The sequence below is a fragment of the Mus caroli genome, unplaced genomic scaffold (assembly GCF_978045245.1).
Source record: "Mus caroli unplaced genomic scaffold, Mus_caroli_1 scaffold_15, whole genome shotgun sequence".
NCBI lineage: Eukaryota > Metazoa > Chordata > Mammalia > Rodentia > Muridae > Mus > Mus caroli.
In genome coordinates this window covers 103,883,111-103,898,575 of record NW_028227270.1, presented here as the reverse complement: position 1 = coordinate 103,898,575, position 15,465 = coordinate 103,883,111, and the positions used below count along the sequence as shown (strand labels likewise).

The following is a 15,465-nucleotide window of genomic DNA, read 5'->3' as shown; positions in this document are numbered from 1 at the left end:
AAAAAGAAACTAGAGAGAGCACACATTAGCAGCTTGACAACACACCTAAAAGCTCTAGAACGAAAGGAAGCAAATTCACCCAAGAGGAGTAGACGGCAAGAAATAATCAAACTCAGGGGTGAAATCAACCAAGTGGAAACAAGAAGAACAATTCAAAGAATCAACCAATCGAGGAGCTGGTTCTTTGAAAAAATCAACAAGATAGATAAACCCTTAGGCAGACTCACTAGAGGGCAAAGGGAAAGTATTCTAATTAACAAAATCAGAAATGAAAAGGGAGACATAACAACAGACCCTGAAGAAATCCAAAACACCATCAGATCCTTCTACAAAAGGCTATACTCAACAAAACTGGAGAACCTGGATGAAATGGACAAGTTTCTAGACAGATACCAGGTACCAAAGTTAAATCAAGATCAGGTTAATGATCTAAACAGTCCCATATCCTCTAAAGAAATAGAAGCAGTCATTAATAGTCTCCCAACCAAAAAAAGCCCAGGACCAGATGGGTTTAGTGCAGAGTTCTATCAGACCTTCAAAGAAGATCTAATCCCAGTTCTTCACAAACTATTCCACAAAATAGAATCAGAAGGTACAGTACCCAACTCATTCTATGAAGCCACAATTACTCTGATACCTAAACCACATAAAGACCCAACAAAGATAGAGAACTTCAGACCAATTTCCCTTATGAATATTGATGCAAAAATCCTCAATAAAGTTCTCGCTCACCGAATTCAAGAACACATCAAAACAAGCATCCATCCTGACCAAGTAGGTTTCATCCCAGGGATGCAAAGATGGTTCAATATACGAAAATCCATCAACGTAATCCATTATATAAACAAACTCAAAGACAAAAACCACATGATCATCTCGTTAGATGCTGAAAAAGCATTTGACAAAATCCAACACCCATTCATGATAAAAGTCTTGGAAAGATCAGGAATTCAAGGTCCATACCTAACCATGATAAAAGCAATATACAGCAAACCAGTAGCCAACATCAAAGTAAATGTTGAGAAGGTGGAAGAAATCCCACTAAAATCAGGGACTAGACAAGGCTGCCCACTCTCTCCCTACCTATTCAACATTGTACTTGAAGTCCTAGCCAGAGCAATTCGACAACAAAAGGAGATCAAGGGGATACAAATCGGAAAAGAAGAAGTCAAAATATCACTTTTTGCAGATGATATGATAGTATACATAAGTGACCCTAAAAATTCCACCAGAGAACTCCTAAGCCTGATAAATAGCTTCGGTGAAGTAGCCGGATATAAAATTAACTCAAGCAAGTCAATGGCCTTTCTGTACACAAAGGATAAACAGGCAGAGAAGGAAATTAGGGAAACAACACCCTTCTCAATAGTCACAAACAATATAAAATACCTTGGCGTGACTCTAACTGTGATGGTTTGTATATCCTTGGACCAGGGAGTGGCACCATCTGAAGGTGTGGCCTTGTTGGAATAGGTGTGACCTAGTTGGAATGGGTGTGTCACTGTGGGTGTGGGTATAAGATCCTCACCCTAGTTGCCTGGAAGTCAGTCTTCCACTAGCAGCCTTTGGATGAAGACATAGAACTCTCAGCTCCTCCTGCACCATGCCTGCCTGGATACTGCCATGCTCCCACCTTGATGATAATGGACTGAACCTCTGAACCTGTAAGCCAGCCCCAATTAAATGTTGGTATAAGACTTGCCTTGGTCATAGTGTCTGTTCACAGCAGTAAAACCCTAACTAATACAGAAGTTGGTACCAGGAGTGGGGTATTGCTGTGATAGGCCTGACCATGCTTTTATTTGAAAGAATGTGGATTTTGGGACTTTGGATTTGGAAAGCAGTGGAATGCTTTAAATGGGGCTTAATGGGTCATCCTAGTAGGAATATGGAAGAGTTTGTTGCTGGGAGTAATTTGAACTGTGTTGACCTGGCCCAAGAGATTTCAAAGGAGAAGAATTTCAGAATGTGGCATAAAGACTGGTTTTGTGGTATTTTGGTGAAGAATGTGGCTACTTTTTGCCCTTGTCTGAAAAGTTTGCCTGAGGCTAAGGTGAAGAGACTTGGATTAATTGCATTGACAAAAGAAGTTTCAAAAAAGCCCAGCAGAGACTTTGTTCTCTGGTTAAGTCTTATGAAGAAAAGTTTGAACAGGATAGCCAAGCTTAGGTAGTGAAGGATTTAGAAAACATAAAGCTAGTGATAATGTAATAATACAAGGGGATCATGTTCTAGTTCCTGTAAGCAGCAGAACTCGGCAGCTTCAGCCATGTGCCTCTGGCTCTAGAGTTAAGAATGGAAGGAACTACTGGGAAAATTGATGCTGGTTAGCTGGAGCTAAGGAATTAGCAGTGATTAAGAAGAGACCAGCATCGTTGAGGTGAAATCTTCTGGAAATTGTTTTCTGGGAGCACAAAGAAGCTGTGTTCCAGAGATACCCAAGGTTGTACCTCATGCTGCGGCTGGACTTGGTAATGTGTAAGAATCACTCAGGTGGTACTGCTTGTGAAGGAATGAAGGGATCATGGAGAGAAGCTGAGGCTTAGCACTGTGAGAGGCCAGGGAAGCCCATTGGAGAAGGTAAAGCCTCAGCTGTAGTTGATGGCCCAGGATTGAAGGGGTCATGCAAAGGATTTGAGGCTTGTCACCCTGAAGAGAGCCTATGAGAGGCTATTGGTGAAGCCTAGTTGGAGTGGAACACCCCAGTGTATTGGAGATGTCAGTACCATGGGATGATCACCAAGAACAGCAGCTGTAATGGAGTGGATCAACCTGAGCATAGAGTGCTACAGAGGACAGAGATGGAGAAGTGATGCCAGTCCTTAGGAGGAGTCCAAAAGATCAAGTGGAATCCCAGACACTGAAAGAAGAAGCTGTAACATTGAAATTGCCTTGGAGACTCAAAGATGTCAAAGATGCCAGAGCCATGGGATACATGCTGAGGAAAGCTGCTAACAGGGAGTGGAACCAGCCCAGGAGAAAGCAGTTTGTTGCAGTCAACAGAAGTGAAAAAGGAGTGGAGATCTGAAGACAGCTTTGACATCAGCCATGGAGATGCAGAGTTTGGAGTTTGCCCAGCTGGTTTCCTGCCTTGCTTTGAGATTACAGTTAATTAAGTTGGATGAATCTCAGAAGAGACCTTGTACTTTGGACTTTTAACATTGTTGTGACTGCTATAGACTATGAGGACTTTGAAAGTTGGACTAAATGCATTTTGCATTATGCTATGTTTAAGTGTGGCCCCCATAGACTCATGTTTTTGAACAAGTCTATGGGGACCAGGGAGTGGAATGTGATGGTTTGTATATCCTTGGACCAGGGAGTGGCACCATCTGAAGGTGTGGCCTTGTTGGAATAGGTGTGACCTAGTTGGAATGGGTGTGTCACTGTGGGTGTGGGTATAAGATCCTCACCCTAGTTGCCTGGAAGTCAGTCTTCCACTAGCAGCCTTTGGATGAAGACATAGAACTCTCAGCTCCTCCTGCGCCATGCCTGCCTGGATACTGCCATGCTCCCACCTTGATGATAATGGACTGAACCTCTGAACCTGTAAGCCAGCCCCAATTAAATGTTGTTGTTTTTTATAAGACTTGCCTTGGTCATAGTGTCTGTTCACAGCAGTAAACTAATAACTAATAATACTAACTAATACACTAACTAAGGAAGTGAAAGATCTGTATGACAAGAACTTCAAGTCCCTGAAGAAAGAAATTAAAGAAGATCTCAGAAGATGGAAAGACCTCCCATGCTCATGGATTGGCAGGATCAACATTGTAAAAATGGCTATCTTACCAAAAGCAATCTACAGATTCAATGCAATCCCCATCAAAATTCCAACTCAATTCTTCAAGAATTAGAAAGGGCAATCTGCAAATTCATCTGGAACAACAAAAAACCTAGGATAGCAAAAACTCTTCTCAAGGATGAAAGAACCTCTGGTGGAATCACCATGCCTGACCTAAAGCTGTACTACAGAGCAATTGTGATAAAAACTGCATGGTACTGGTATAACGACAGACAAGTAGACTAATGAAACAGAATTGAAGACCCTGAGATCAACCCACATACCTATGGTCACTTGATCTTTGACAAGGGAGCAAAAACCATCCAGTGGAAAAAAGACAGCATTTTCAACAAATGGTGCTGGCACAACTGGTGGTTATCATGTAGAAGAATGAGAATTGATCCATTCCTATCTCCTTGTACCAAGGTCAAATCTAAGTGGATTAAGGAACTCCACATAAAACCAGAGACACTGAAACTTGTAGAGGAGAAAGTAGGGAAAAGCCTCGAAGATATGGGTACAGGGGAAAAATTCCTGAATAGAACAGCAATGGCTTGTGCTGTAAGATCAAGAATCGATAAATGGGACCTCATAAAGTTGCAAAGCTTCTGCAAGGCAAAAGACACCGTCAATAAGACAACAAGACCACCAACAGATTGGGAAAGGATCTTTACCTATCCTAAATCAGATAGGGGACTAATATCCAATATACATAAAGAACTCAAGAAGGTGGACTCCAGAAAATCAAATAACCCCGTTAAAAAATGGGGCTCAGAACTGAATAAAGAATTATCACCTGAGGAATACCGAATGGCAGAGAAGCACCTGAAAAAATGTTCAACATCCTTAATCATCAGGGAAATGCAACTCAAAACAACCCTGAGATTCCACCTCACACCAGTCAGAATGGCTAAGATCAAAAATTCAGGTGACAGCAGATGCTGGCGAGGATGTGGAGAAAGAGGAACACTCCTTCATTGTTGGTGGGATTGCAAGCTGGTACAACCACTCTGGAAATCAGTTTGGCGGTTCCTCAGAAAATTGGACATAATACTACCAGAGGATCCAGCAATACCTCTCCTGGGCATATATCCAGAAGATGTTCCAACCGGTAAGAAGGACACATGCTCCACTATGTTCATAGCAGCCCTATTTATAATAGCCAGAAGCTGGAAAGAACCCAGATGCCCCTCAACAGAGGAATGGATACAGAAAATGTGGTACATTTACACAATGGAGTACTACTCAGCTATTAAAAGGAATGAATTTATGAAATTCCTAGGCAAATGGAAGGATCTGGAGGGCATCATCCTGAGTGAGGTAACATATTCACAAAGGAACTCACACAATATGTACTCACTGATAAGTGGATATTAGCCCAAAAACTTAGGATACCCAAGATATAAGATACAATTTGTTAAACGCATGAAACTCAAGAAGAACGAAGACCAAAGTGTGGACACTGTGCCCCTTCTTGGAATTGGGAACAAAACACCCATGGAAAGAGTTACAGAGATAAAGTTTGGTGCTGTGAAGAAAGGATGGACCATCTAAAGACTGCCATATCCAGGGATCCATCCCATAATCAGCTTCCAAACGCTGACACCATTGCATACACTAGCAAGATTTTGCTGAAAGGACCGAGATATAGCTGTTTCTTGTGAGACAATGCCGGGGCCTAGCAAACACAGAAGTGGATGCTCACAGTCAGCTATTGGATGGATCACAGGGCCTCCAATGGAGGAGCTAGAGAAAGTACCCAAGGAGCTAAAGGGTACTGCAACCCCATAGGTGGAACATTATTATGAACTAACCAGTACCCCAGAGCTCTTGATTCTAGCTGCATTTGTATCAAAAGATGGCCTAGTCGGCCATCACTGGAAAGAGAGGCCCATTGGACTTGCCAACTTTATATGCCCCAGTACAGGGGAATGCCAGGGCCAAGGGGTGGGGGTGGATGGGTGGGGGACTGGGGGGGGGGAGTGTATTGGGGACTTTTTGGATAGCATTGGAAATATAATTGAGGAAAATACCTAATTAAAAAAAAAGAGTCAACACAAAATGGTTGATCCTGTTCCCAGAGCACCCCAAAAGCAACAGTGTTATAATCTGCTATATAACTACTTTTGACAGAGCACCATTTTTGTGTGACTCTGTATAAATATGACTTTGAGGTGAGAGGCCTGGGCCTTTGACTGAGGGTATGCCTTTGCCATACTGACTGTATCTGTCTGTAAGCCTGTGTGCTGCCTATCTGTATGCAGCCTATGTGTGGCAGCATGTGTTTGAGTCCCTGCCTGCCTTGAAACCCTGCTCAGAGTGAGTGAGGTCCTAACTACCTGAGTGTCCTCAAATTCTCTTCAATCTCCTGACATGGGGATCATGGACCTCACACAAGATGTCAATGTTGCTGGTTTGCTTTATTCTGCTTAATTAATATTAAATCAGGTACCTTTGAGCTTATAGTCCCTCTTTTAACACTGAATTTATGTTCCAGGTTCAAGCCTCAAAAATTTTGTACATATCTATTTAAAAAAAAAAAACATGGTGACAATTAGATAGAGGAATTTTTAAAAAATAAATTCTTAATTCAATTCCAAAAACATTTAACACCTCTTTTTAGAAATCCCTAAAATGGAACATTTAATCTCACAATGATTCACTATAGTAAACTCTAAAGTTAAGTAAGCTCACAGCCCTGCCCCTGAGACAGCATCCAGCCAGCGATGGCTGGAGCACTGTGCAGACTGTTGCTTTTGCTCATGAGAAAGCAGCACAGCACTTTTAACAATGACTTCCTGGACTGAATCCAAGAGACACTGGCTTTACATTAGTAACAGTTTCCCAGCGTTTAAAAGTTAATACCCATGTCATTCCAAACTACATTTTTTTTCTTCATTCAGTATTTTTTTTTGAGTCTTTAAAATTAGCTCACCTAAATATTTCTGTTTTTTAAAAAATCCTTTCCTTCCCCCACTTAACTCCATCTGTCCTTCAAGATTCATGACAAGTGGAACTGCCTCCAGGAAGTCTTCCCTGGCTGACGTTGGCTGAAGCATTTAGTTCCTTCTCTTAAGCTCCACAGCACACTGGCCACCCTGGCACTAGCCACACACTGCTGGTGTGGAGTCATTCACTGCTTATGTATTTGCTCTCGTAATTACACCAGGAACTCCTCAGAAGCCAAGGCTTCACATTTTACCCCAATGTCTGCTGCACCAGGGAATCTAGGCAAAGGCCAAAAAATGTTAGTAATGCAGGAGGGAGGCAGGGAATGCTATGAATGTTATTTCTACTTTCACCATTGTTCTCCGTTCCTTCAGTCTCATTTCAGGGCTTCCTGATATTTCTCCCCAAACTACTACACATCATCTCCATTCCCCTTTACTTGGACTGAACACACATAAAGACTTTCACTCTTGTCCTATCTACAAGTCACACAAGTTGAGTCTGTTGTTCCTGAACATCACAAAGATGGGATGTGTTTGTGCTTGCCAGAACCTGGACCAATCTGTTACTTGTACTCCTTGGGCTTTAGCTAAGGTTTAATATGTTTTAGCATTACCTGGTGTTCAACATTAGCAGCTGGGTAAATAGAGTTTCTGTAACACTCGGGATAAAATGGCAAGCTCAAGGGGAATGTCTTCCACATTACAAAAAGAAAAAAAAAAAAAAAAAAAAAAAAAAAACGATTTGCTGGCAGGCACAGTGGGGACTTAGGAACACCTGAGAGGCCTGGAGGGAACTGTGTGTGCTGGCTACAGAAACACTTGATGACCAAAGCAGGCAGCTGAGTCTCAGAGAAGGCCTCCAAAGGTACTCGAAGAGAACAGTCAAAGAAAACCTCCCACAGGCCCTTTGAGCAGTCTAAGAATTCCACTGTGTACAAAGGGAATTCCTGATTCTGCAGATTTCACATGAATCCTACTGTGGCAAAGATGGAAATAGTCACTGCCAAGGAAAGTTCTTGGAAGATTATGAACCACAGTAGGAAATCCATATGTCTACTGAGGAGCATACACTTGTAAAAATCTGGTAATGCCTCAGTTCTCAGTTTGGGGTGTCAAATTGAGTGCAAGAACTGAGTTTCTTATGAGTCCATCATGCCTAGAGTTTATTTTTAGTTTATTTTAAGAGTTATCTGTACTGCTAGTTCATTCTCAGAAATGCATCCCTAGTTTGACATATTCTAAAGATGAGCGTATATGTAGGCACATAAGAAAAGTACCTATTTTCATAATAGACAACAGGCAAACCCCTGCTATATTCACATGTCGATGTAACTTTTGATCTAAAAATATACTTCCACTTCAAAAGGGATTGGCAAATACTACAAAAAATATAACATTTATATTAATATATTTAAAAAGACAATAAATGGTTAATGCACTCTAGTTGTAATATTTGTTGAAGCAAAAAGAAGGTTTTTTTTTTTTTTAAGAAAACATTATATGAAAAACATGCTCAAAACAACTGCAAGGACTGTCTTCTAGAAAGTCTGCAAGCATGCAGGGAGCTAGGCATTTTGTCTATATTTTTATGCCATTTCCCAACATTCAGAGCAGTCCTTAGTATGTCTATATTTGTAAAAATAAATGAGTGAGTGAATGAGCGAGTAAACAAATTTGGGAGAGCCCAGTATTGAGTACTAAATGTTACAAGTGAAATTGGGGTTCTCTCAGGGTTCTTAGTCTTCCTAATAAGAACAAGACCTTAAGAACAATTCAGATGAAAGGTCAGGGGCAATTGTATTAGCATCTACTAGAAAAAAACCACAGGCAGTCTAGCTGTAAACCTCAGGAGCTGCCTGGAGGTGAGGTGGAAAGAAAAGGCAGGAACACAGGACCTGGGGGCTAGGTATGGAGGTTCAGCAAGATGAGGAATAGGGAGGCACCGTAAGATAAAGAGCTAAACAGTCCAAGGGTCTAAAAAGTTAACTTAGGTCCTGGCCAATATCCAAAAGAAAACGAGGGGAAGGGAAAAGTTGCACCTTTCTGAATCAGAGAATTCATGGTAACTGTATAGAAAATAAGAACTCTGGGGAGACAAAGTACATAATCTTACTAAGAGGATAATTATCTCTCCTATCTCGTTAGCATGGCATTAACTGAACCCACCTGTTTATGGGGTGGTTCCTTAACAAGGTGATTTACTGGCCCTACTGAATAAAGTCTTACCGTTTTGGGAGTATGTTGAAATAGTAGGTGCTCCCTTAGGAAACAGCATTCCCTTAATGGGCCTCAATAGAGCCCGAGTAAGAATCCTTTAATAGGAGTACTTGCTATGGAAACTCCTGAGTTTCCATGGCCACTCCACTGAAATAAAAGGAAGTTTTATTGGCTTAAGGTTACTGGAATACTTTGAACTTTCTAGCAAGTAAAGATTTGCTGCAGAGCTAACTCATTTTTTAACCCCCTACCAAACAACTACAATTCCTTTATTTCACAATTTAAGCATCACCCTGATGTACTTTTCACCTCTCTTGATGTCTGTGCCCCAACCTTGGCCTTCACCTTCCTCCCCTAGCCTACGACACAGCATCTTGAACTGGTTCTTGAACTTTATCACATGCCCTCAGCCTTAGAAACTTCTTCCAGAGGTCTGCTGACTCACTTCTCTCAATTCCTACAGGCCTCTGTTCACACTTCATTTTATCATCCAGGCCCCTTGATGCATGGATAGGAATGAAGCCAGCATCATTCTCAGCTTTTGTTACTGGTCCTTTCCCTCCCCTTGTTGTCTTTCAGTTATGCACTTTCCTGGTTTATTTATCTTCAATCCTTATAACGTATTCACTTACTAAGCAAGAGCCTCCAGGCAGTACATGTTGAATTAATAAAGTAGAGTTGCTATGTGTCATTGCAAGAAAGAAATATGGTATATGAAAAGGGTACAGTCCTTAAAATACCTTTACTATCCATTCATTGTGTATACAGCCTGTGGTGATTTGAATGAGAATGGCCATCATAGACTCGTATTTGAATGCTTGGTCCCCAGTTGGTAGACCTGTTTGTTACTCCTTATTAGAGGTGTGTCACTGAAGGTGGACTTTGGGGTTTCAAAAGCCCACACCTTTCACAGTTAGTTAGCTCATTCCTCTCTCCCCCTCTCCCCTTCCCTTCCCTTCTCCCTTTCTAATTCCCCGGCCCTGTGCCCCCTGCCTCCTGTTTGTGGAAAGGGAGACAAGCTCACAGCTATTGCTCTAGCACCATACCTGCCTGTCTGAAGCCATGCTTCCTGCCATGATGGTCATGGACTAACCCTCTGGACCTTGGTCATAGGATCACTTCACAGCAATTGAAAAGTAAGACATTTCCTAAATTTCAGACTGGCATCTGTGAAAGAGGAAGAATAATCACCTGTATAGGGCTTGAGCTAGCAAATATAGTGATTCTCCTTCCCTTCTCGCTACATATTAATGTGTCTCTATTTCCACGGAACACTCAATAATGTTTCACAATTTCTGAAATGATTGAAAGGAAACTTCTTAGGTCAAGATCAGAATACTGAACAATGCAGACCTCTGAGGCATACTATCCCCAGGACTAAAGCCCATTTTACTTGTGTTTGATTACAAGCTAGATATGAGCTACAGACTGCATACTTTCTCTCCTAAAGGTGCAATTATCTGTTTGGGAACGCAGGAAGAAATATAACAGTGTGGCTTCATAGCAATGTAGAAATGGCCATCTAGCTACATCTGGTTCAGGACATGCTAAGTATGGGAAAGAAAATGAAACACATAAAATGTGTGTATGGCCAGATTAGTGGTCTCCAACTGAAATGAGTGAGATACCTAGAGACAAGGAACTTCCATAATATCAGACTACGAAGGACCCTAGATTTCAAACAGAGTCAACTGGACTTAGTCCTGAAATTTTTGAAAAACCAGTAACTTTCAAAATACTGGAATAACATATATCATATATGAGAATGACAAGCTTCAAAGCATTGGTAAAGACTCCTGAAAGCTGACCACTAAATAGTATTAACTCACTGGTAGTGCTTGTTCAGAGAGATAAAGGATGTGCTTGTAGGTGAGAATGAATAGACACGCTAATCTTCCCTCATCCCAGCTATTTGACATACCCTGGATGAGAAAGTATTGGGAGTAGTAAAAAAAAAAAATTATAATAAAAGTGTTAAGGTAATGCCAAAATAGTCAACACACAAAAGGAAGGGACTGTAAACACTGGCTCTGCAAACAAAACAAAACAACAACAAAAAGAACACCCTAAGTGAAGAATTCCCAAAGTTTCTTTCTGTGACTATTACTAGATTCTTCCTTTCAATATACTTTCTTATTCTTTCTTGAATCTTAATAGAAAAATAATGAGCCTATGAGTTCAAAAAACGTTTAAATGCCTCTCTCTCTCTCCCTCTCTCTCTCTCTCACTCCCTCTCTCTGCTGGAAGTTGTTGAACAGTACAATTCTACAACTGAATTTATCAAAGTTTTATGGCACAAAAAAATCCTAATTTTGTGTGTCTAGGTGCTAGTGACTTAATAAGATGATACTTGCTTGCATCTGCCTGGTTTTACATCTTTCTTGGGACTTACTCTTCTCACAGCATGAACATGATTTATTTGGTCTATCAAAGAGCTTTTGATAAGTTTCTCACAAGTGCCTATTATTGAGACTTGGTAACCATGGTGTGAAAGGAAAAGTCCTATCAACCAATTAAATGAATTAAAAATGCTTTAGAGACAAAGAGGCAAAAAGTAGAAATGAATGGGTAATTCTCCTGTGAAGAAAGGTTAATCATTAAGGGCTGTGAGGCTTTGCAGTAGAATCAGAATTATATTTAACTAATGATCAGGAAAGGGGCACCCAATTCTTATTCCCATACTCTGTGTGCATTAGCCCCTCCACTGACACAAACAGCATTTGACACATGGAGGACAGTCAGTGTAGAGAAGTGTTCAAAATGAAGAAAGGGCATACATAGGTCTCTGACTGGGAGAACCAGATGCTTCATCTAGGTATCAGGTTGAAGCTTACCTTGCTGAAAGGATTTTCACAAGCTCTTTTCTATTCTGTACCCGAAGATGGTTCGTTCTATACTTGCAATCATCAATCAGTTCAGGCAAATTCAAGATCTAAAGGGAAAAAAATAACGTATACTTTACAAGTTCTTCTTGGACCCTTAGGTCCTACAGCAGTCAGGATCTGCCTTTCCATTCTTTCCTTTTCACCATACCTCTCTACAAGGGTATGGAAGCAGCAATATAAACCTGGAGGAATTATATTGATGAATTACTCTTGTCAATTATACGAGAGTATCTATATTCACTTATATAAAACCTACAGCCAACATATATCTTAGGGGCACAGAACTAGTTGTTCCATATGTTAATAAAATGATATTATCTACCCCAGGAGTGCTATTCAGGATATTGTATAAGGTGCTAACATAAAGGGAAAGCTCAAGTATTTTTCCAAATTCTAGCTGTTCAAACGACATCAAATTAAACCATCTTCCTCTTTCAGGAGTGTCACTATTTTTCTGTAGTGTGTCTCCCTGAAGGAACACTGACTAGAAATGCTGTCGTGCACTTCCTCTTTGGCTGCTCCTTGCTAAAGGGAAAATCCATCCAGCAAACCCCATTGGACATCCTGTAGTTTTAACAAGACCATAAGGAAAGTACCAAGTGGATTTGGAAGGGAAAAGACATTTTGAAAGAATGTATGGAGACAAGAGTTTGGCAGTTGTGTTGGAAAGTCAGAAGGAGCATTTATGGGCTGGGGGCAAGCCAGGTGCCCTATGGAAAGCCTTACTTACTTCATTAATGTGTTTGCTTTTGATATAAACACTTAATTGCTTCACTTATTTCCCATAGTTTAAATAAAATCAATCCACTAATCATCTCACAAAAGAGAGAGAAGAGAAGATTCCCCAGGGTCAAGAGTCCACCACAGCAGTGCAATTCCTCTTTCCTATCCACCACCTACTCTCTCTAAAAGCAGTAATACTCTTCAGGATTTTGAAAAGTGACACTGCATACAGTGTTCTTTCTAGAAACCTCCCAGTTATTGCACATGATCCCAAAATTGGTCTCAAATCCTGACCTAGTCACAAACTTCCTTCTGAAGAGTAGGTCTTCACAAACAAGCACATTCCTCCCCTAAGAAACTAGTCAAAATTTCAAGTCAGACTAGATATAAAGCATACTACTGCCAGCTACATTTAAAAAAAAAAAAAGAAGACACAAGGTGACTGTGTTTTTGAGGGGCTAGACTGCCCATGTGTCCTCTGCATTTGACTTACTGGACTTTTTTGTCTTTCATACATCAGCCCTCAAAGTCCAAATCAGCTCTGTTTATGATACCTCTGCTTTAGTTCTATGCCTTTCACCATCCTCTTATTTCACCTTGCCAGACTCATTATTCTTGAAGTGAGTTTCCTGGGAAGAGCATAGAATTTAGTCAAGAATTATTTTCTTCAATAAATAATGGCCATTAAGATATCTTTTTAAAAAAAAATTTACAGTTTTTATAAGATATTTTCTTCATTTACATTTCAAATGCTCTCAATTCTGAATATAAATGCAAGGGCAGCCACATTCATTAAAGACACTTTAGTAAAGCTCAAAGCACACATTGCACCTCACCTCACACAATAATAGTGGGAGACTTCAACACACTACTTTCACCAATGGACAGATCGAGGAAACAAAAACTAAACAGGGACACAGTGAAACTAACAGAAGTTATGAAACAAATGGATTTAACAGATATCTACAGAACTTTTTATCCTAAAACAAAAGGATATACCTTCTTATCAACACCTCATGGTACCTTCTCCAAAATTGACCATATAATTGGTCACAAAACAGGCCTCCACAGATACAAAAATATTGAAATTGTCCAATGCATCCTATCAGATCACCATGGACAAAGGCTGATCTTCAATAACAACATAAAAAATACAAAGCCAACATTCCTCTAAAATATGGGCACAGGGGAAAAATTCCTGAATAGAACAACAATGGCTTGTGCTGTAAGATCAAGAGTCGACAAATGGGACCTCATAAAACTGGAAAGCTTCTGTAAGGCAAAAGACGCCGTCAATAACACAAAATGGCCACCAACAGATTGGGAAAGGATCTTTACCTATCCTAAATCAGATAGGGGACTAAAATCCAATATATATAAAGAACTCAAGAAGGTGGACTCCAGAAAATCAAATAACCCCATGAAAAAATGGAGCTCAGAGATAAACAAAGAATTCTCACATGAGGAAAACCAAATGGCTGAGAAGCACCTGAAAAAATGTTCAGCATCCTTAATAATCAGAGAAATGCAAATCAAAAGAACCCTGAGATTCCATCTCATACCAGTCAGAATGGCTAAGATCAAAAATCCAGGTGACAGCAGATGCTGGCAAGGATGTGGAGAGAGAGGAACACTGATCCATTGTTGGTGGGATTGCAAGCTTGTACAACCACTCTGGAAATCAGTCTGGCAGGTCCTCAGAAAATTGGACATAGTACTACCAGAGGATCCTGAAATACCTCTCCTGGGCATATATCCAGAAGATGCTCCAACTGGTAAGAAACACACATGCTCCACTATGTTCATATCAGCCTTATTTATAAAAGCTGGAAAGAGCCCAGATGCCCCTCAACAGAGGAATGGATACAAAAAATGTGGTACATTTACACAATGAAGTACTAATCAGCTATTAAAAATAATGAATTTATGAAATTCCTAGGCAAATGGATGTGTCTGGAGGATATCATCCTGAGTGAGGTAACCCAATCACAAAAGAACTTAAATGATATATACTGTCTGATAAGTGGATATTAGCCAGAAACTTTGAGTACCCAAGATACAAGATACAACTTGCTAAACGAATGAAACTCAAGAAAAACGAAGACCAAAGTGTGGACACTTTAACCCTTCTTAGAATTGGGAACAAGACACCAATGGAACTAGATACAGAGACAAAGTTTGGAGCAGAGACAAAAGAATGGACCATCTAGAGATTGCCATATCCAGGGTTCCATCCCATAATCAGCCTCTAAATGCTGACACCATTGCATACACTAGCAAGATTTTGCTGAAAGGACCCTGATATAGTTGTCTCTTGTGAGACTATGCTGGGGCCTAGCAAACACAGAAGTTGATGCTCACAGTCAGCTATTGGATGGATCACAGGGCCCCCAATGGAGGAGCTAGAGAAAGTACCCAAGGAGCTAAAGGGGTCTGCAACCCTATAGGTGGAACAGCAATATGAACTAACCAGTACCCCCGGAGCTCCTGTCTCTAGCTGCATATCTATCAAAAAATGGCCTAGTCTGCCATCAGTGGAAAGAGAGGCCCATTGGTCGTGCAAACTTTATATGCCTCAGTACAGGGGAACACCAGGGCCAAGAAATGGGAGTGGGTGGGTAGGGGAGTGAGGGGAAGGGTATGGGGGACTTTTGGGATAGCACTGGAAATGTAAATGAGGAAAATACCTAATACAAAAATTTTTAAAAAAGAAAGCCAACATTCACGTGGACACTGAACAACACTCTCCTCAATGCTACCTTGGTCAAGGAAGGAATAAAGAAATTAAAGACTTTTTAGAGTTTAATGAAAATGAAGTCACAATATACCCAAACTTATGAGACAAAATGAAATCCTTTCTAAGAGGAAAACTCATAGCTCTGAGTGTCTCCAAAAAGAAACTAGA

General features: G+C 40.6%; 1 protein-coding gene across 6 annotated transcripts in view; it reads right to left on the bottom strand.

The window, feature by feature from the left end:
* The window catches only part of Sugct (succinyl-CoA:glutarate-CoA transferase), an 844,211-nt gene that overhangs the window by 414,777 nt on the left and 413,969 nt on the right, over positions 1-15,465 (bottom strand). For all 6 annotated transcript variants that reach the window (XR_003834661.2, XM_029468350.2, XM_021180767.3 and 3 more), the window contains exon 11: positions 11,787-11,884. Coding sequence is in view for 5 of the 6 variants with exons in the window: in XM_029468350.2 (XP_029324210.1) it covers positions 11,787-11,884 (98 nt within the window). In the remaining variant the exon portion in view is untranslated. The remainder of the gene's footprint in view (positions 1-11,786; positions 11,885-15,465) is intronic.